The sequence below is a fragment of the Astyanax mexicanus genome, chromosome 6 (assembly GCF_023375975.1).
Source record: "Astyanax mexicanus isolate ESR-SI-001 chromosome 6, AstMex3_surface, whole genome shotgun sequence".
In the NCBI taxonomy this organism is placed as follows: domain Eukaryota; kingdom Metazoa; phylum Chordata; class Actinopteri; order Characiformes; family Acestrorhamphidae; genus Astyanax; species Astyanax mexicanus.
Genome location: NC_064413.1, coordinates 37029701 through 37049721, shown reverse-complemented (window position 1 = coordinate 37049721; position 20021 = coordinate 37029701). Strand labels below are relative to the sequence as shown.

The 20021-nt window shown below is 40.5% G+C and overlaps 2 protein-coding genes across 4 annotated transcripts; both read right to left on the bottom strand.

Moving 5' to 3' along the window:
• Positions 1-445: 445 nt before the first annotated feature.
• On the bottom strand, positions 446-15020 carry ptbp2a (polypyrimidine tract binding protein 2a). 3 transcript variants are annotated; one of them, XM_015606115.3, is made up of 14 exons: positions 14869-15020; positions 13449-13476; positions 9674-9743; positions 8576-8760; positions 8352-8492; positions 8123-8236; positions 7805-7915; positions 7500-7710; positions 5891-6006; positions 4194-4227; positions 3618-3710; positions 2250-2466; positions 2083-2160; positions 446-1982 (listed from the first exon to the last, which is right to left on the bottom strand). In XM_015606115.3, the coding sequence occupies exons 1-14, from the start codon at positions 14874-14876 to the stop codon at positions 1853-1855; spliced, it is 1536 nt and encodes a 511-aa protein (XP_015461601.1). In that variant the 5' UTR covers positions 14877-15020; the 3' UTR covers positions 446-1852. The 3 variants fall into 3 exon arrangements, with proteins under 3 accessions (XP_015461601.1, XP_007250456.1, XP_049336393.1); XM_007250394.4 differs by having other exon boundaries at positions 7512-7710; XM_049480436.1 differs by lacking the exon at positions 14869-15020 and adding an exon at positions 14356-14392.
• Positions 15021-16319: 1299 nt separating this feature from the next.
• LOC125802421 (uncharacterized) lies at positions 16320-19700 on the bottom strand. The gene has a single exon (XM_049480435.1). It carries the CDS (start codon positions 19688-19690, stop codon positions 16436-16438), a length of 3255 nt encoding a protein of 1084 aa, XP_049336392.1. The 5' UTR covers positions 19691-19700; the 3' UTR covers positions 16320-16435.
• Positions 19701-20021: the final 321 nt, after the last annotated feature.

Genomic DNA, 20021 nt, shown 5'->3' with positions numbered 1-20021 from the left:
TACAGCAGGGAGCCTTTTGGTGTCCACCACTCCAGCTTACCTTTTAGAGCAATTCTCATTCTGCTTTACAGCTTTATTTTACCACATTTATGACCAGTCAAAACTGACAAAATTGAATATGAATGTAAGGCTACAGTTTTACGAATTAAGGTAATTTTAATGCAAAATCATTATGCATCTTTGGAAATACAAATTAACATCTGTCTTTAGTAAAATACTTGTTTCTGAATTATTAAATCATTGGTACTACCATTGGTTAAATGATGAATATACAACTCAGTTTCCCTTTGATTGCTAGTAAACTGCAAACTAAGTGTGGACCTCCGCCTCTACTTATTGTTTAAAAAGTGACTGCAGTTAAGCCACCATATTTTATTCTCCCACACTGGCTACAGAAACAAAGCAGGAAAAGATAGAAGAGAGAGGAAGAGACAGAAAGGGTGAACACAGAGCTACAGAAGTATTTATTGAGCATGCTACAGAGTTAAAAGCAGAGTACAAGAGAGAGGGAGAGAGAGACAGAGGGAAGAAATAAAAACCACAACAAAGTCAATCCTTACCGCTTTGTTAGAAAAAAGATCTTTTAATTGGGCCACATTCAAACTATATTGAATTTTACAATTCTAAATAAGTAAAAAAAAAAAAAAATGAAATAGGGAACTTATTTCCACTGTCAACATGTACAGTCACTTAATGTGAAAAATACACCCATAGGGTTTTAAGAAAAGAAAAAAAAAAAAAAAACTGGGCTAGATGTTCTGTAACCGTTACATTTTTTCATACTGGATAAACATCGGCCTGCCTGTGGGCCTAACTTCTCAGAAATACAAAATGAGGGATTTGATTAAAAATTTGTGTTCAGTAAATTAAGACTAAAGGCACAAACTTTGGTCCCACCAGTTGCTCTCTCCTACGCGCTGCTCATTTCAAATCGTAAGGCTCGCAATTTTAACCTTTCACTAATGCATGCAACGGCTGTTCTCCAGACAAAGATTCTCACAACTAACTACACCTGTTAGCACATGCAAAACAGCCTTTGAGGAGTTTAAACAACAACAACAAAAAAAAAAAAATCAAAGATAAATGTCTACTATGCAAAACTCAAATTCAACATGTACTGAAGTTCTAACCACTGATGTTTTAATGGTACATTATAAAAGAAACGCTTAATAAAAACACTTGGTGGACCCACACTAATATTAAAGCTTTATGGTGAACATTAAGCTCTATAAAGAATCAATGTTAAAGGTGTGTTATATACATTCCACCGGATATTTCACCGAGATCCTACCAAGAATTCTAACTCATCAAATATGTAGAAACACAAAATGAGACATGAGCACAAAAAGCAAGATAACATGAACTGGAATTCTAAGAGGCAAGAATTCACACACTGTACAAATCACACATGGGAGAAGAAAACAAAATAGCTGGTTTTTTTTTTGGTTTTTTTTTACAAAACTTTACACCTCTACAACAAAGAAGCCTGTCCTCCTGTGGCCCACTTGGGTTTATGAAAACGTAGGGAAGTGGAAATCTTTATGCTAGCTCGTTGAGTAAGGCACATTCTTTGTCAACTAATTATAATAAAATGAGGTTCCACCCTCCTCTAGCAAAGAACTGGGAAAAGGTTCACAACCTGCTAGCATACAATGGGGACACTGGGAAACTATAAGAATTTTTCATTTCAAAGAAAATGTAAGGTTCACCCATATTTTCTTAGGGAATGACTGGTACAAAAAAAAACAAACAAACAAACAAACAAAAGAACAACAACAAAAAAAAGAGACTGTGGTCCCCAGTGTACCGGAACAGTCAAAACGTAAGACAAAGCAAGATATCTAAGCTTCTTTTAAATTGTTGACTTGGAGAAGGAGACCCTCAAGTGGTGGTTGTCACCCATGTTGTAGTTGTGGAGGTCGATCAAGCACTGAATGGCTTCTTCAACTGTAGACAGCTGGATCAGAGCCATTTTGCGATCTCTGCACATTTACACATACAGGGTTATAAACAATGATCAAATGAATTGCAGAACTCTTTATTGGATAAGCAAACAATAGAAAAGAAGAGAAAAGAACTTACTGGAAAAACTTGAAAGCTTTCACAGTGCCGCCAGAGTTAGTGAACAGTACTCTGAGGTCATCTTCAGTTATGTCTTGTCTGCGAAATTGACAAGAAAATGGTTGAGAATTCTGACATGTGAAACAAAGACTGACAAGAGCCAAGTGAGAGCCAAGGGCTGCACTTACGGGATGTTTGACAGATGGAGGGTGGCAGAAGGAGGGAAGATGTTCTGGAAGTTCTTCGAGCCGGGCTTTTTGAAACGATGCAGAGGAGAGTTGGTGAAATCCTTGGTGAGGCCCTGATCATCCAGACCGTCTCTGGGTAACTGAACCGTCTGATGCTTGGACATGGTAACGCGGATGATCTTTGAATACATCTTCTGTCCATTGAGATGACTCATTGCTAAAGATATTCATGCAGGGTGAAATGAAGAAAGAATAGATTAAATTTACATATTTTCTACTTAGTTTAATTGTGAGCAAATTAATTAAACGAGGACTAATTCCTTATTTTGTTTCTGAAGCACTATTAGGACTTCAGGGTTTCTGATCCCCATATGCAAATGGCACTGGGGATCAAAACCCTGACTTCCAAAAAAAAAAGGAATGATTGAAAACTATTTGAATTTAAAGCCAGTTAAAATAAAACCCTACAGTCTACAATTTGCTACTTAGCTAATTTTCTAATACCAGGTTCACACTGTATGATTAGCTCACAAGTTGCTGGCCGTTTGAGATTTGACAAATTGACTGCTGATGCGGCACAAGCTAAAAAAATATCTACCTGGTTTGATATCTACTACAATTTCGGTAGTGACAACTGTTAGCTAGAAGTCAGTGTAGAAACTAACTACAGCCACTAACTTCAGCCATAGAAAGCACAAAAAACAAAGTAAATATAAAGCAGAGGGTGAATTATTTCTCATTTATATGCGTTTAAATTTTTCTGTTTTTTGCTGCAAATCAATGCACAAAAGAACTTCTATTGTACAACTTTAGGGCTGGGAGATTAATCAAATTACTGTTTTAATGCGAATTTCTGTGGCAGTGATGTTTAACTTTTAAACTTTTCCTTATATTTAAATGAAATACAAGGAGGTTAAAATAAAAGCTGCGTGTAGGTTGAAGGGGGCTGCTTACTATTTAAAAAAAAGTGAAATGTAAAGAAAACAGCTTGTAAAAAAAAAAAAAAAAAAACCTGAAGCTGTTATGTAAGGAAAAAAAAAAGCAATTCTCAATTACAATTTTTATATATAGATTTTTTTAAATGTCTTACAGAACTCCATTTTAGATTTTTTTTCTGGACTGCTATTTCTCTCCTTACCACCTTAAAATATTAAGACCATTCTCATGAATAAAAAGTTTCAAAGCATAAGTCTGTGTGTCTTTGTTGATATCCATATTATACAAACTGAAATAGCCTGACACACTCGACAGGTTAATGAAGAACCTTATCTTTTTGTTTTTTAACTCCTGACAGCTCAGACCCATAAAAGACTGTTTTTGTCTTTTTAGTGATGGTACCAGAATAAGGGCAAAGGAAATAAATCTTACCAAGCTGGGCTTGATTCAGATCAGCCATCTGTATCAGCGCACTGTCTTTTTTGTTATAGAGAATCTTCACGCGCTGCACGTCGCCATACACCCCTGCATTAGAGCAACAAGGAGCAAGAGAGGCAGGAGGAGCAGAGTGGGAAGAGGGAACGAACAGTTAGCCTTTAACAGATAGAAACTTAGACAGAGTGGAGAGAGATAGATTTATTATAACGGAGAGACAGAACATTTTTCCTAATGAAGAAAACTAAAAATCAGTCTGAACAGAGGCAAAGAATTCTGAAATACCCTCAAATAAAATCAAAAAGAAATAATATTAAAAAATAATACTGAGATTACAGTACATGCAAAAACAGACGTGCATTAAAGTAAATCCAAAAGCACCTTAAAAGTCAGAGAGAAAGGCAGAATAAACGTAACTAAAAACAACTAAAGACTAGCATACTAAAAGCCAACAAAGGAGAAAGTTAAATAAAAAATAATAAAAAAAGAGGAGAAAAACAAAACAAAAGCAATAAAAAAAAAAAAAACAAACAACAAAACAAAAAGAAAGATAGAGTGCTAACGAGAACATACCGAAGAGGGTAAACAGACTTTGGGGCGTAACCATCTTTAGAAGGAGAGAAGAGCAAGCAGCGTGAGACAGGTAGAGAGAAGAGTCGAGGAAGAGCGGAGATGAACAGATCATCCATAACGGAGGGTGGTTTCCCGCAGAATGGTGAGGTGGTCATGGATCATGGTTCAAGGCAGTTAATTGGGGACAAGTTCATCCGAAGAACATATTTTGTTCAAGCACAGAGCATGAACAGTGAGGTGTGGCCAGGGTGGGGCAGAATTGGGAGACATATGGGTATGAGAAGGGAGGGATTTAGAGAGGTAGAAAGAGAGAGAGAGAGAGGGAGAATATAGGGGATGATTGGGGAGAGAGGGGAGGAGAGGGGGAGGGAGACAAATGCAGAATAAAAACAAAAGTAGGGGGACAAAAATATATAATACAGGTCAGTACATAGGAAATGCAGGAGTTTGGTCAGAAAACGGCTGCTCTATGCATTTCTAGATTACAAAAGCAAATAATTGTGCCAATGTAGTCACCCAATATTAGGGCAGGATACATTCATTTTCAATGATAAAAAAATAAAAATAAATAATGGTAATAATAACATCATGAACAGGGATGGGGGTGCATGCATTAGACTTAAGTTTAGCTTAAGCGTGGTGGATTTGAAAAGTAGGAAAAGTAATCGGAATTGTGCAGTGAAACATGGCCAGATTCTCTGTCACTGCTGCCATGCTGGGGTTAGAAAAGAAAACCACCTTTCAAAGTTATGGCATGAACAGAGATAACCATGGCTCACATGGCAAACAGGCTTGAAGGCAGGAGTAGCAGATATTTATATGTAAATTTGGAGATGACATTTTAAATACTTGTTTGAAATTAAATTATTTTTAAATTTGAAAGAACAAAATTTGAGAAGAAGAAGACCAGGAGAGAAAAGAGCTTAGAGACACATCAGAAACATTTAGCTTAGTTACAACCAGTGTAGCAGAAAAACAGAGAGGTAGAGAAAGAGAGAAAGAGAAGGAGAGAGAGAGAGCAAATTAGAAACAAAGATCAGGTTTGAGAAACAGCAGTTTAAGGACTAGACAGGGCCATGAGTTACTTCTGTGAGAAAAGACACAAAGATGAGGCAGACACATGCAAGCCAGAGTGTTAAGTAGGGATGCACCAAATATTCTGCACTAAAAATATTTAGCCAACAATGGCAAAAATATAATCAATAAAACCTACAAAAATGTTCAGTAGTTTAATTTTCATTTTGGTGCATCCCTAGTTTTAAGCAAAAAGATTTGAAATCAGATATTTGGACAGTTATCACTATAAAAGCACATTAAATCATTTGTTTAAAATAAGTACTGCCAATTAGTAAAAATTAGGCAAAAATAATTAAAAAGCTTTAGGCACAATGATTTGATTATTTACCACAACAAATATGGGCTTCTTCTCATGCTTTGATCCCAAACACGAAAGAGGAGGTAAACTAGTGCAACTGCTTAAATGTTAAAAAGAATATCCTATTTAAAAATCCAACCAAACAGATGCACTCCCAACCAGCCTTCTGGCTTTTACTTATTAATCCACTGTATTAAACTGATCAAAACAAACATGGATACATAGAACAATGGCATGACTAATAAGCAAAACAAACGTACATAGACTCTGACTGAACGATAATGAAGGGTTGAATGAATGTGGTGCTAAAAGAATAACTGACCTCTTCGTTAAGATTGCTGACCAAGAGCACTCCACTGTTGCCTGAATGTCCAGACAGAGCCACTCTCCCTGCTGCTGCCGCTGCTGCAGCCGCCGCACTCAGAGGGCTCAGCGCACCTGCAATTAGTCAGAAGGGTCAGAGGAGGCACTGCCAACAGTGTAGCAGGGGAAATATATCAATTCAGAAATGTAAAAATATCAAAAGAGGTTTAATGTATTGTTTTTAAAATTGGTGTAGGTTAAGAAAAGTAATGCATTCTGGTATTTTCAGTAATAAACTTAATATAAAAAAAATGTCTGAATGGATCACTGGGGAAATGTAATTTCAGAATTCGAAGACCTTCTAAATAGACGTACAAAAAGTAAAAATAATTAAATTAATTAAATACTTCAAATCAATCTAAAAGGATATTTGAGACTAAAAATGTGCTCACACCAGTAACCTGTGCTGTGTTCGAGCCTGATTCGATCACAATACAGTACACTGTCCCCCAAGAGGTGGGCTCATGTATGGTAAGGAACCACTGTGATCGCTAACCTAGCCCAAGCACAGAACACTGCAACTGTATAAATGTATCCATAGGTCATGTGGGGTGCCAAGTGTGAGTGAATATGCCCATCACAACTGTAAAAATATATTTGAAACTAAAACTCTGTGCATGTTCAGTCCTAATCAAGTGAGCTACACATTTCTTCAACCCAAAAAGCTGCATTGTGATGGTATAAGCATGCTCAGGCCGGGTGATGAAACCTGGTAATGGAGTTTTATAGAATTTTGATTAAATATTTCTTCTTATTCACTAATACAATTTTACTTTCACAAATGAAAGGTCTTTAAAACACCCAAAGGCTCTCTAGACCTGCAAAATAATAATAATAATACTTGATAACAAAAAATACCCACAAACATCATCTTTTATATGAAGCCAAATTCCAGTGAGTTTATACAGATCGTATTTCTTGAGGGTTTTCACTACAGACAGTTCAGATGATACTTGTCTTTAAAGTAGAAAACACTTCATATTTGGTAACTGGATTTATTTGGTCAAAAAGGCAAAAAACATTTTAGGATATTTAATTTATGAAAAAAGTGGAAAAAAAAAAAGAAGTCACAAAAGCAATGACCTTCTGCGAAAAAAACATGTCCGTTATTTAAACAGTGCTAGACTGGATTTTGTGAAGCGGATTCTATACGAATGTATATATGAACTGAAATAGATAATAGATAAGTAAAATTAAGAGTAATTGTAATGGCCTTATTTTCAAACATACAAATCTTAGCTGGTCAATGAAACTGTGCAACTCCAAAACAGCAACTTTACAGCAGAGATAAAACTGTTCATACAACTTTCAATAGAAGTTAATGTAAACATTTTTCAGGTAATATTGTTTCATTTTTATTGGTTCATTTATTAAAAAAAAATCCTAACAGTTAAAGGAACAGTTTGTGTGTTCAAATTATGTAGTAAACTTAAAGCCAACAAAAATAAGATACTTGTTTTTCTTTGGAAAAAAATAAAGGTTGCATCATCTTTTAGAAGTGTAAAGTAAAAAAAGCGACCCAAGACCCACAAAGACACAGAAAGAGAAGGATAAAAAGAGGGAGATACCTGGGATCTTACCGAGCAGGGAGTTCGAGTCCTTGCTAAAGGCTGCTGCCATAGAGGGGTCCACAGCAGGCTGGCCATCGCCAGCAGGCAGCTCGGGTCTGGTGTAGTCCCTACTCTTATCGTTGTTGTACTTCACATTCAGGTTGACGAGTTTGGAATAGTCTATGCGGAGTGTACAGCAGGCATTGTAAATGTTCTGACCATCGAGAGCCTGAGAACGAGAAAACAAGCGTTACTTTTGTTAACTTAAAAAAAAAAAACATTCTGATAATGAAGTGCAGATTTTGCCATAAAACAACACCCACCACTTTGGCTTGTTGAGCACTTCCTGCATCATTGTACTGTAGCAAAGCCTGAAACTGATTGTTCTTTGTAAATGTGATGATTTTCATGACTGTGCCAAATTTTGAGAAGATCTACTGACAGAGAAAGGAGAGAATTGAGAAGATCTATCAACAAAAAAGGGAGGAAAAACATATGAAAAATGGGATTATAAAGAACATGAAACACCAGTACATAAACTTTTAAGTTAATTGTGCTGGAAAAAAAAATGGGGTTAAAATTCAAAACGATACAAGCTCAAAAGAGCGGAGAATTGGAAGTCGATTTTGTGGAGCACCCACCTGCTGCAACACATCCAAAGTGACAGGGTAGAACATGTTGTCAATGATGATTCTTAATACGGGACTGGAGGGTGATGTAAGCGTACCGTCACTTGAGCCTGATGATGGCGTTGACTGAAATTCAGATAAACAAAAGATTCAGGCTGAATAAACAACTGCGATAAGGCTTGTCTTCTTATTAAATACTATAGTAGCCAATGAAGAACATATAATTCCTTTTGTTTGTTACCTGATTTGCATTGTCTGTCTTTAGCTCTTTGTGATTGGAATACTGTATGAAGACGGGGACGTTTCGGACATGTGGTGTAACAGCTGAATAGTAGTTCACCATGGTAATGGCGGCTTCTTCTGTGCTTAGCTCTAGGAACGCCTGCACAAAGTTAAAATTAAGATAATTAACCTCACATAGAAAATATGAGTAAAAACAAAACACGCATACAAATACTATCTTACCTGATTTTTGCCTTTTAGAGTAAGGATGTTTGTGACCTTCCCAAAAGGCAGCCCTAAAGCAATGACCTCTGTCTCCGAGACTTCATTAGGTAGTTTTCTGATGTGGAGAACGCGAGATGGAGGGGCGTCTCCTACCCTGTCTTCAACTCTTAACTTTTTGCTGTCACTTCCATTGGATGTGCCATCTAACAGAAATGATACCAAAGCAACATAAAAAATAAAGATTAGACTGGTATCTCAGTTAAATATTTTTTCCTACTTTAAATATATTTTACAGTTAATTCTTCTTTGGAGTCATAAGTTAAATAATAGTTTTATTTATGTGGTACCTTTTTAAAAATTAATTCTACATAGCAGGTCATTAAATGACTACATTCAATTTAACATATTAAAAATATATAAATATGTAAATGCAGGAAAAGTAAAACACATAAAACACCAGAAAATAGAAGATACAGCAACATAAGAAAGAAAAATCAAGTTTTTAACAGGGAATTGAAAGCTGAGGTGAAGGAAGCTACACAGAGGCTCTGTGGGAGTTTGTTCCAGAGTTTAGGTGCCATTTAACAAAAAGAATTGCCACCCACATAAAGACAAAACCCAGGAACTTTGAGCAAACCCTGACTGGAGGATCTGAGAGTGCAAGTAGCACTAGGCTGTATAAGCAGTGAGGGGCAAGCTTATGGATAGATTTAAAAGATTAAAAGAAGTATTTTGTTCTGTACTTAGTGTGAGACATATAGTTGGGTTTAAATGAACTGCAGTCTAGCAATATTTTTATAAGAGCCAGACTGTAAAAAGGTTTTACAGTAGGTAAGACCAGAGGTTATGATGGCACGAACCAGATTTTAGCACATTTTGCTGTGTATGAGATGGAGGTGTAAAATGTTAAAGTTGGGAAAAAAGCAACCCTGACAAGGGAGCTAATGCAGAGAACAAACATGCAGCCTAATCTTCCAGGCACATGTTTGGGTGTGTGGGTGCCCACCTACAAAAGAGCAGTCCAGCTACCACACTAAGAGAACAGATCTGCTAATATAACAATACTTTCAATATGAAAAATGTATTATAATGCTGCTAATGGCTGACCAGACTTACCACTGATGCTGCTCATCCCTGAGTTGGGACTGTTGTACATGCTGCTGGACAACAGCTCATCTGATCCTCTCTAAAGCAAAGAAAGACAACAAAAATCAAGTGAGAAATAACACCAGGCCATCCAATAAAAACATTCCATTTGCCACCATCAAGAAACAATAAAAGCAGCACTCTGAAAGCTTCTTGAAGAATCAGAGACACAAACTACCAGACAATTCCAGAGACAATTTTCCTTTTTCCTAAGGTGCTGTTTTAATCTCGCAGAGACTAGGATGTCAGATCTCTCATCTCATCCCAAGCAGAAATTTCAAAAGGCCTCATACTGTCTGTTGCTGTGACCAATCAAGCACTATGAGCACAGATCATTGATGCGTCACAGATTCATTGGTATTTGAAACAAATGCATATATTTATTTATTACTTGCATCATTCTTTATGGCATATACATTTTGTTCTATAACAACAAAGCTCGTATATGTTGTCCACATTAAACATGTTTGGTTATAAGGATAGCGTTAAGGATCCCAAAGATTCGTTTTCTCAATTAATGTGTAAACAGGAAAAATAAAACTTGTTTACACCAGCTTTTGTTCAGAAATGACAGCTATGCTTAGGGGGAATATAAAACGTGCTTAATTAAATTTCCTGTGACAGAGCAACACATTATTAGAACATGCATTAAAAATTAATTGGAAAAATAGTTCAAAAAAACAAACGCTATAAAAAAAATATATAAAAATCAATGTTTTTCCCCCATAAGCTACCTTCCTAAAACAAACCGGTTAATATCATTTTGAAGGAAGGAAAATTCTGTTGGTGGAACACAAACCAAGTTAGGAGATCTGCTATCAAAAGCTATTTCAAAAAAAAGAACAACTTTTTCCTAACCATCTTAGACATAAACAAGCTCCATTCAATTACTGCCAGTCTAATATTACGAAACCCGGAGATGGAAACTTGAGGTAGCCCTACATATAATATCCAAGGGACAATTTTAAATCTCCTCTACTCCTTCAATGACAAAAACATCAGCCACAGAATATCAAATCATACACTTTAATGGTCACGGCAATTCCCTTTCCATTCAAAAAACAAATTATCATAGACAAACAAAATTGTCCGATCATAAACATTAAGGCCAGAGACAAAACCCTGCACTACCTCAATCCCAATAGACAAAGGAAAATGCTGAAAATATAATTAACACAGGTAGATTTTTGCCCTAATACAGTAAAAAAAAAAGAACTCCAATTGCTTTGACAGATGTGCATATAAAAACAACAAAACTGGTTTAAATCTCTGGAACTTTTCAAACCTACACTGTTCAGTAAGGTTAAATGGGACTTGCTTTCACCCTTGGTTTGATTTGATTAAAACACAGTTAAAACACAGGAATCGCACTATAATGCAGACCCAAACAACTGCATCATTAACTAAGATAAGGACTGAATAAACATTAAATTACAAAGATTAATAATAATAAAAATAATTAATAAAAAAAATAATAATACTCAATTTACACCATGAACATCTCAATTTTATAGTGTTTCCCTTACGTTCATGCATTTAAACATTGAAAATAGGTTAAAAGATTGACTGACATAATTTGATATATTGTCTGGTAATGCAGCAAATTCATGCTTCTATGATGGCTGATTACAAGTGGAACAGAGTTCTTTACCATGCTGAACTGCAGTTATACCCATAGAAACCTCATAGCCAATCTTGTAACCATGGGGTCAGATTTCAGTTGTGGTTTCATTTGGCCCTGCTACTGTTTCATACCACTACATAAAAAAGGGTCAAGCCTCAGAGAGCATCAGGGCATAGTAGCTAATTAAAAGACCTACAACAAGTAGCAGTGCAGATGTGACAAAGTAAATATATTATTCCTGGGAACCAACTTTTTACATTACAGTATTATACTCAAGTCAATATACAGTTCACTAAATAAATTAAATTAGCTCATCAAAACAGAGTTGCACTTGAACTAACTTGCATAGGCCACTTGCAGGATTTTTTTTAGACCAACCATCTGTTCACCATCACTGTACACATTGGTTTAAATTCAAAACTTAGAGTAACAAACATTATCAGCAGTAAATCACACTGCAGTACATTATCACTCTGTATGTCCTTATTTGCCTTCTAATGCCAAGCTCAAACCACACTTTGTCCGATTAAGCAGTTATTTTCGATTCGTGCCGTACTCGGGGGACTGGCAACACTACACGTTAGTCACCGACCAATCTTTACCCGTGTCCTTGCGTGAGTTTATAGGTAATCGCAGGGGAGGAGGATAGAATCTTATGGTTACAGCTACAGAAGCACTTTGCGTGATGGTAGCGCTTTTGTGCTCAGAAAAACGCAAAAAGAAGAAGAAGCGACAGTGTGCTCGTTCCTGGGTGACCCAAAGAGGACATCACGAGCTTTGTGTACTCCAGAGAGAACTTGAGGTATGGTACAGCTGTAGCTACTTTAGCTAGATTTCAGTACATGTAAACAGAATAAAAATTAAACAGAATAAATAAACAAAGAATAAAAGGGGTATTGTTGCCAAGTTTTCTTCTGGTTCGCTGGTCCAGCGAACTGCAGGAGTACCGCCTCGCTTCATTTTTGCCATGATTACATCTGTGCGCAGTCGCTGAGCATGTCAAACTAGGCGATAAAATACAAAAAAAAAATTTGAACATGCTAGTGTTTTCGTCGGATGCTCCTGCTTCTGGTAACTCGTTGATATATTATGAAGTCATACAGGGTCTTTTATGGGGTTTTATATTATATTAATTGCAGTTATAAATTGGTCTTATATTGCATCTTACAAACTCAGAGGGAAGCACCAAATCCTTAGCTCCAATAACACAGCTAACAGGTGCCTGTGCTGAGGTAAAAATGTCATCAACCCATTCCTGAGAGAGCAAGTTCAACCATGCTCTTTTAGACTAACTACTGATGGCAAGCAGAATGATTCGGAATTCGAACAAGTAATTCTCAGATCATAATGAAAGGTCTCGTGGACCACTTGGAGTCCTTTTAACTAAAAAGAAGAAAATGGTCTATACAGCCACCGAACTGATTGAGATTGAAGGAAGGTAGGATTCATGTGCTTGTCTGATCACAGAGACATGTAGGAGGAAATTCAGGACAATCTGACAATTCAGTTTATCATCTGCTAGAATTTACTTCACACAAGCATATGCACAATTTATTATTTATATTAACACAACTAGTGGTAGGATATGTAACACTGTGCAGGTTAAACGCTGCTGTGCTAAAATTTCCAGCGAATAAGCAGTTCGAACTGTTCAAACCAGCCTTTTTATTCTGAAAAAAATAAAATAATAATAATATGTATAATAATGAATTAACAAAAACACTCAGAAAAATGGTGGTTGTTTTGAAAAATATTAGAAGCTGCAGGTCAGTATTGAAAATTTTTTTAGCACTCCACTGCTGCCACCGAGTTGGTTAATTGTTTAATTGCCTGAATAAGTAGATATACAAGTCTTTGTTATAAAATGCTTGGCAAGTACACATGCCATTTTTGTTGACAGTCCTCCATTCATTATAACCACAGATTCATTGATAAGCAGATAGCAAAACACAAGAAACTTAAATTCTTAAAATTGTGAACAATACAAAGTACAAAAGTACAGTACAACCTACTACTACTCTGAATTAGCTAATAGATCCAAGCTTTCATTCTCAGAATGAGGATTGGTAGGCCTCATGTGATGGATGGCACACAAACACTAATACTAAAAGAAAAGCTTACCTTTACACCAACCGCAACGTCACTAATGCTGAAATAAAAGAGATTGATAAACATTAGTGGTCTTGAAAACAATAAAAGAGCGAATCAATAACATGTTTGACTACGCGGATCATAATACTGGTCAGTCTAGCCATTACTGTTCAGCTTAATGGACTAGAATCCTGACAATAATATCTTGAGGGAATATTTTCATGATTGTAAATCCACTGAACCTAAGTAGCTAACGTTAGCTAGCAATGTTAGCTAACTACTAGTTTCTCTGTCCCAATCTCATCATTTCTGTCCTGCCTAAACAAGGCCATGGCCTGGACTCGCAGGTTAATAGTGAACAAAAACGACATTTAAACAACCTCCCAACTTTTTAAATATACAAATACAAAACACCTACCTACAAATGATATCTAGGCCCAGCTAAATTGATATGAATGGACGAATAAGTTACTGTTTAACCTAGCTAGCTACAGGTATTTGTTGCTGTAGCCAACAGGCAGGTTACAGCCTAGCTTCGTTCCAACGTGTAGAAAGCAAGGCTGCGTCCTAAACCGCACACGTCCCCACTAGCTGGGTAGTGTAATGCAAGAAATATGTAACTACCACGATCAGAAGTAACGTTATATGCGTTAATCTATCTAATGTGCAAAATTGGGTGCGTGTGGTGGTTTGAGACACGACTGGCTTCACTAGCCAGGTACCCAACTTGTTAGCTAAATGTTAGCCAGTTGGCTGCCAAGGCAACAAGCCAACAAACCAAACTAGCTAGTTAGCTGATAAAAGACAATGGTGGGGATAGCAGTAAGTAAGCAAACAGCTGTGACTAACTAATGTTTATCTATTTTACACGTAGGTTAACCAGAAAGGCTAGCTAGCGGTCTAGCTAAGCCTAGCTAACAACAAAAGGTTTCCTTACCGGCGACACGCCTTTCTCCCACACCAGCTCCTCAACAGCTAGCTTAGCTTTGCTAGCTAACTAGAAAACACAGCTCTCTTTGCCAACCTGGCTAATATAGCTTAGCTACCTTCTGGAAAACAAGTTAGCTAGCCTAGCTAAAGCTAGCTAAATCTACACCCGAGAACAAATTGCAATCACAAAGCCAGTCTGCCAAGACCAAATGTTGCTCCTACCTATATAAAAAAAAGCAATTAAAAACACAGCAGCCTAACTGTTACTAGCTAGACAGGGAAATATAGCTAAGCTAAACTGCCCATATGCTGCCTCGTTTCTGTGCGGACTCAGTTAGCTTAGCTAGCTCACTCACGCCTAGCCTGTTAGCTAGCCCCGTAGCAGGGATTAACGCTAGCTAACCCACCGCTGCATCTAATGAAGAAATACATCCAGCCGGCAGCGCCGCTTTTCTGTGCCCACACACACCGCTTTAACCGCTTCTCCCTAAAACTACAGCCACACACACGCAAGGCTTACCCGTCCATTACTGTAAATGCTTCTCCCAGACCCGGAGCACAGCAGCCGTAATTCTTCCGCTCTGCCAACTGCGCACAACAGGACAAAATGGAGGCGGAAGCTGAACTCGAAAAAGCGCGGAAACAGAGTCACAGCACCCGGTCCAGGGGGAGAGGGAGGAGAGAGCAGCGGAGCGCCGAGTCTCAGCACACGGGGAGAGACGAGCAGAGCCCTGCTGAGTCACAGCACATACAGAGGACAGAGTGGAGTTTAGAGTCACATCACATTAAAGGAGAACTCCGGTGTAAAATTCACTTTTGGTGTTGGACAACATGATACATTTCCCGCCTCTGCTCTCCTACAACTTTCCAAGACCCAGTTATTTTGTGCTTTTTGCCCAGCACTCTTTACAACAGCTGTTTCGGGGCATCCTTTTGCCTGCAGGTAAAATGTTTTTTACACCCTTATCCAGGCTCAAATTAGCTCCACACCTCATTGATAGAATCTGGAGAGCCATGACACAGCCTGAGCCTGGATAACGGTGTAAAAAGCACTTTATCTGCACAGGGCGAGTGGATGCCCCAAAGCAGCCGTTGTAAAAAGTTCTGGGCAAAAAACACAAAATTACTAGATCTTGGAAAGCTGTGAGAGAGCAGAGATGTGCTATTCAACAAAGGCCAGTAATCTTTATCATGTTTTACTACACCCAAAGTCAATTTTAAACCAGAGTCACAGCACATAAAGAGGAGAGAGTAGAGTTTTGAGTCACAGCACATTAAGAAGAGAGAGTAGAGTTTTGAGTCACAGCACATTAAGAAGAGAGAGTAGAGTTTTGAGTCACAGCACATAAAGAGTAGAGGGAGGAGAGAGTGGAGTTTTGAGTCACAGCACATTAAGAGGAGAGAGTAGAGTTTTGAGTCACAGCACATAAAGAGTAGAGGGAGGAGAGAGTGGAGTTTTGAGTCACAGCACATTAAGAGGAGAGAGTAGAGTTTTGAGTCACAGCACATAAAGAGTAGAGGGAGGAGAGAGTGGAGTTTTGAGTCACAGCACATTAAGAGGAGAGAGTGGAGTTTTGAGTCACAGCACATAAAGAGTAGAGGGAGGAGAGAGTGGAGTTTTGAGTCACAACACATAAAGAGTAGAGGGAGGAGAGAGTGGAGTTTTGAGTCACAGCACATTAAGAGGAGAGAGTGGAGTTTTGAGTCACAGCACATTAAGAGGTAAAGTTTTGAGTCACAGCACATAAAGAGTAGAGGGAGGAGAGAGTGGAGTTTTGAGTCACAGCACACAAAAGAGGAGAGGAAGGAGAGTGTGTTTTGAGTAACAGCACATAAAGAGGAGAGGAAGGAGAGAGTGGAGTTTTAGTTCTTTTTTTAATGGTTTGATGGTTTGACTGGTCAGCATGACCAAACAATATATATATATATATATATATATATATATATATATATATATATATATAATATTTAAAATACACCTCATGGATGCACTGGGACGCATCATCAGTGATGTATCCTGAGGTCATCGGGTGTTTCGGGTCTTGCAACATCATACACCCTCACCCAGGCGACCCAGCCAGGGGTGATCAGGCCCCAACTTGCGTCCCAGTAGCAACCCACGGATCTGCCCTCTTCATCCAAAGCCACCTAGTAGCCTTTTCGGCGGCTTCGCTTGCGGACTTGATGGCCCTCTTCTTTGCTGCTCCCACGATGCCCAGGCGGCTGAGGACCTTGCACAGAGACCTCCCTGCAAATCCCCTGCAGCCTACTTCTATGGGCTCGTAGAACGTCTTCCAGCCTCCTCCCCTGCACTCCTCCACAAGTTCCTGGTATTTAGCCCTCTTCCTCTCATTTGCTTCCTCGATGTTTTCTTCCCAGGGCACTGTCAACTCCAGTATGATCAGCTGTTTTGAAGACTGAGAGGTCATGATCATATCTGGACGGAGGGTTGTTGTTGCGATCTGCTGGGGGAACCTCATTTGCTTACCCAGGTCGACCTGCAGCTGCCAGTCAGATGCTGTATGGAGTAGGCCTGCTGTCGCATGTTTGTTTGTTCTGGGTTTTTCTCCAGCTTTCACAAAGTAGATTGCCTTCTTTGGAGCATGATGGTTCTTGCTGGAGCTGATGGCTGAAGCTACGCTCTCAGCGACTGCCTTAAGCACCTGGTCATGGCGCCAGCGATAGCGACCATCTGCTAGAGCCTTCGGGCAGCCGCTGAGGAGGTGTTCTAAAGAGCCTCTACCAGAGCACAGCGGGCAGGAAGGTGTCTCACTTTTCCCCCACACATGGAGGTTGGCTGGGCTTGGCAGGACGTCGTAGACAGCTTGGACCAGGAAACGGACCCGCTGGAAATCCGGCTGCAAGATGTTTGTCCAGGTGATCCTTCGCTTCAGAGCGCTCTCCCACCTTGTCCATGCTCCCTGTTGCCGTAATCCTACTACCCTGCTCAGCCGCTCTTCCTCCACACCTGCTCTGACTTCCTCCTGGATCAGGTGGTGCCTTTCCTTCCCACGTGTCTGGCTAATGAGGATCTTTGGGAAGTACCCCAAGCCTGCTCTGCCTGTTGCCTCAGTGCCCACCAATTCCTTCTGTCTTAGGCGTGACTCTGCCAGCTTCACTGCTTCCCTAGCCTTCCACTTTCTTCCTGTCCTCACCTCGATGCCGGCTGCTGACACTTTGCTGTCCTTTGAGTCCCTGTACTGTAGAGCTTCTCTGGTGCGTGCCACCATAAACTCTTCTGTCAAACCCCTGAGAGGAAGCTGCAAGATGTTGCTCGTACCATACAGTGCAGCGCTGGTGAGGCTGCGAGGAAGTCCCAGCCATTTTCGAAGAAAGCTGCTGATCCTCCTCTCCAGGGACTCAACTGCTGTCATTGGGACTGCGTAGATTAACAGGGGCCACAGGATGCGGGGCAGGATTGAATGCTGGTAGATCCAGGCTTTAAACCTACCAGGCAGGCCAGACTTGTCTACCTTGGTGAGCCAGGTACCGAGTTCTAAACTGGCCTTCTGGATGGCTGCTGAGTCCTTCAGGGTGGAGTCAAAGAGTTTCCCCAAGCTCTTCACTGGTTGCTCTGTGATGGTAGGGATGACCGTTCCTGAGATGGAAAAACGGAACTTGTCAATCACCTTCCCCTTTTTCAGGACCATCGATCGTGATTTGGAGGGCTTAAAACTCATCCTTGCCCAGGTCATGAGCTTTTCAAGCCCTTGCAGGATCCACCTGCACCCTGGGACTGACGTGGTTGTTACAGTGAGGTCATCCATAAAGGCTCTGATGGGAGGCTGTCGTACACCTGACTTGGTCAGGGGCCCTCTGCATTCCACCTCAGCTGACTTGACTACCATGTTCATGGCCAGGGAAAAGAGGACAACAGAGATGGTGCAGCCTGTAATTATCCCTTTCTCAATGCTGTGCCAGTCTGATGTCTCTGACCCAGAAGTAACTCTCATCCTAAACTTATTGTAGTAATCCAGGATGAGGTCCTTGATCTTACTGGGAACATGGTGGAGGTGGAGAGCGAGTTCTACCAACTTGTGTGGTATGGACCCATAGGCATTAGCCAGGTCCAACCACAACACAGCTAGGTCGCCTTTGTTCTCATGGGCCTCCCGGATGAGTTGCGTAACGACTCCAGTGTGTTCCAGGCAGCCAGGAGCAGAGATCCCTCCCTTCTGTACTGATGGGTCTATATAGCTGTTCTTGAGAAGAAACTCTGTCAGTCTTCGAGAGACGATGCTGAAAAACACCTTCCCTTCCACACTCAGCAGTGAGATGGTTCGAAACTGACTGATGTCTCGCGAGTTCTCCTCTTTGGGGATCCAAACTCCCTCAGCATGCCTCCACTGGTCGGCCACTTTCCCCCTTCTCCAAATCACTTTCAGGATCTTCCACAGATGCCGTAGAAGCCCTGGGCAGCGCTTGTAGACCAGATAAGGGGTTCCACTGGGGCCTGGGGCTGACGCTGAACGGGCCGCCTTGACGACCTCCTCCACCTCCTTCAGGCTTGGCTCCTTCAGGTTGAACTCCATTGTCGGGAGATCTGGCCTGATGAGAGCTTTATTGGGCTCCAGTTCCAAGTCTCTCTGAGGATCGCTCACAGTGTCCTGGAGAAAGTGATTTACTTGCTCTATAGAGCACTCAAGCTGCCCGCTGCGCTTGTCCCCGAGGAGTTGTTTGGTAAAGCCAAAGGGATTTGCGATGAAAGCTGCTCGCTTCCTTGCCCTCTCTTTCGCCCGTCTCCGGTGCCACTCTGCTCTGCGAAGAGTCATCAGCTTCTTGCGCAGGATGTTTTTCAGTTCCAACAAGGGTTTCTTCTCCTCCTCTGCTGCAGCCTTGTACTGTTTCTTGAGGGTGCGAAGCTCCTGGCGCAAATGATGTATCCGGGTGGCTCTGCGGCTCATTGTGTAGGAAGTGGATTTTGATTTTCCTTTATCCACCTGTCCAAATCTTTCTGAGGCATAGCTGATGATGATTGTAGTCATTGATGTGAGTCGGCTGTCCACGTCTCCTTTGGCTGTGGCCTGGATGATCTTGGACACATCCTCGTCAAACTGCTGCCACTCGCTCCTCTTGCTGGCTGGGGGCCACTTAATCCGCTGCTGTGGAATTACTCTGCTAGGGTTAAGAGTCTGAGGTACATGGAGGGACTGGGCTCTGTGGGTTGCCTCCTGGCCGGGCTCCTCCTGCGTCTCACCAGGTACAAGACCTGAGCGTTGTACCTCATTGTCTTTGTCTAGGCATTTCATTCTAGCTTTGTGGATCTTCAGGCCACGATGGTTCTTGCACAGCTTTCCACAAATGCATATAACGTTCGTCGTATGTCCGTTTGCCTGGGTCATCACCGTGTAGTCCGTCCGATTGAAGATCTCATCCTCCCCCCCTCTCGGGATCTCCTGGGGGTATCTCTCTGTAGGGCTTTCCGTAGCTTGATTGGGTCCTCTCTCACGAAAGATGCAGGTTGGGATGCTACCCCAACCTGCCCCAGGTGCCGTCTTTCCGTTCTGCCAACTGTCTCTCCAGTAGTCGACCAAACTGTTCTTGGTTGTCACCTAGTCTATTCCTAGGGGTCACTGGCTGTGCCAGATGTTGAATATTTAAAATACACCTCATGGATGCACTGGGACGCATCATCAGTGATGTATCCTGAGGTCATCGGGTGTTTCGGGTCTT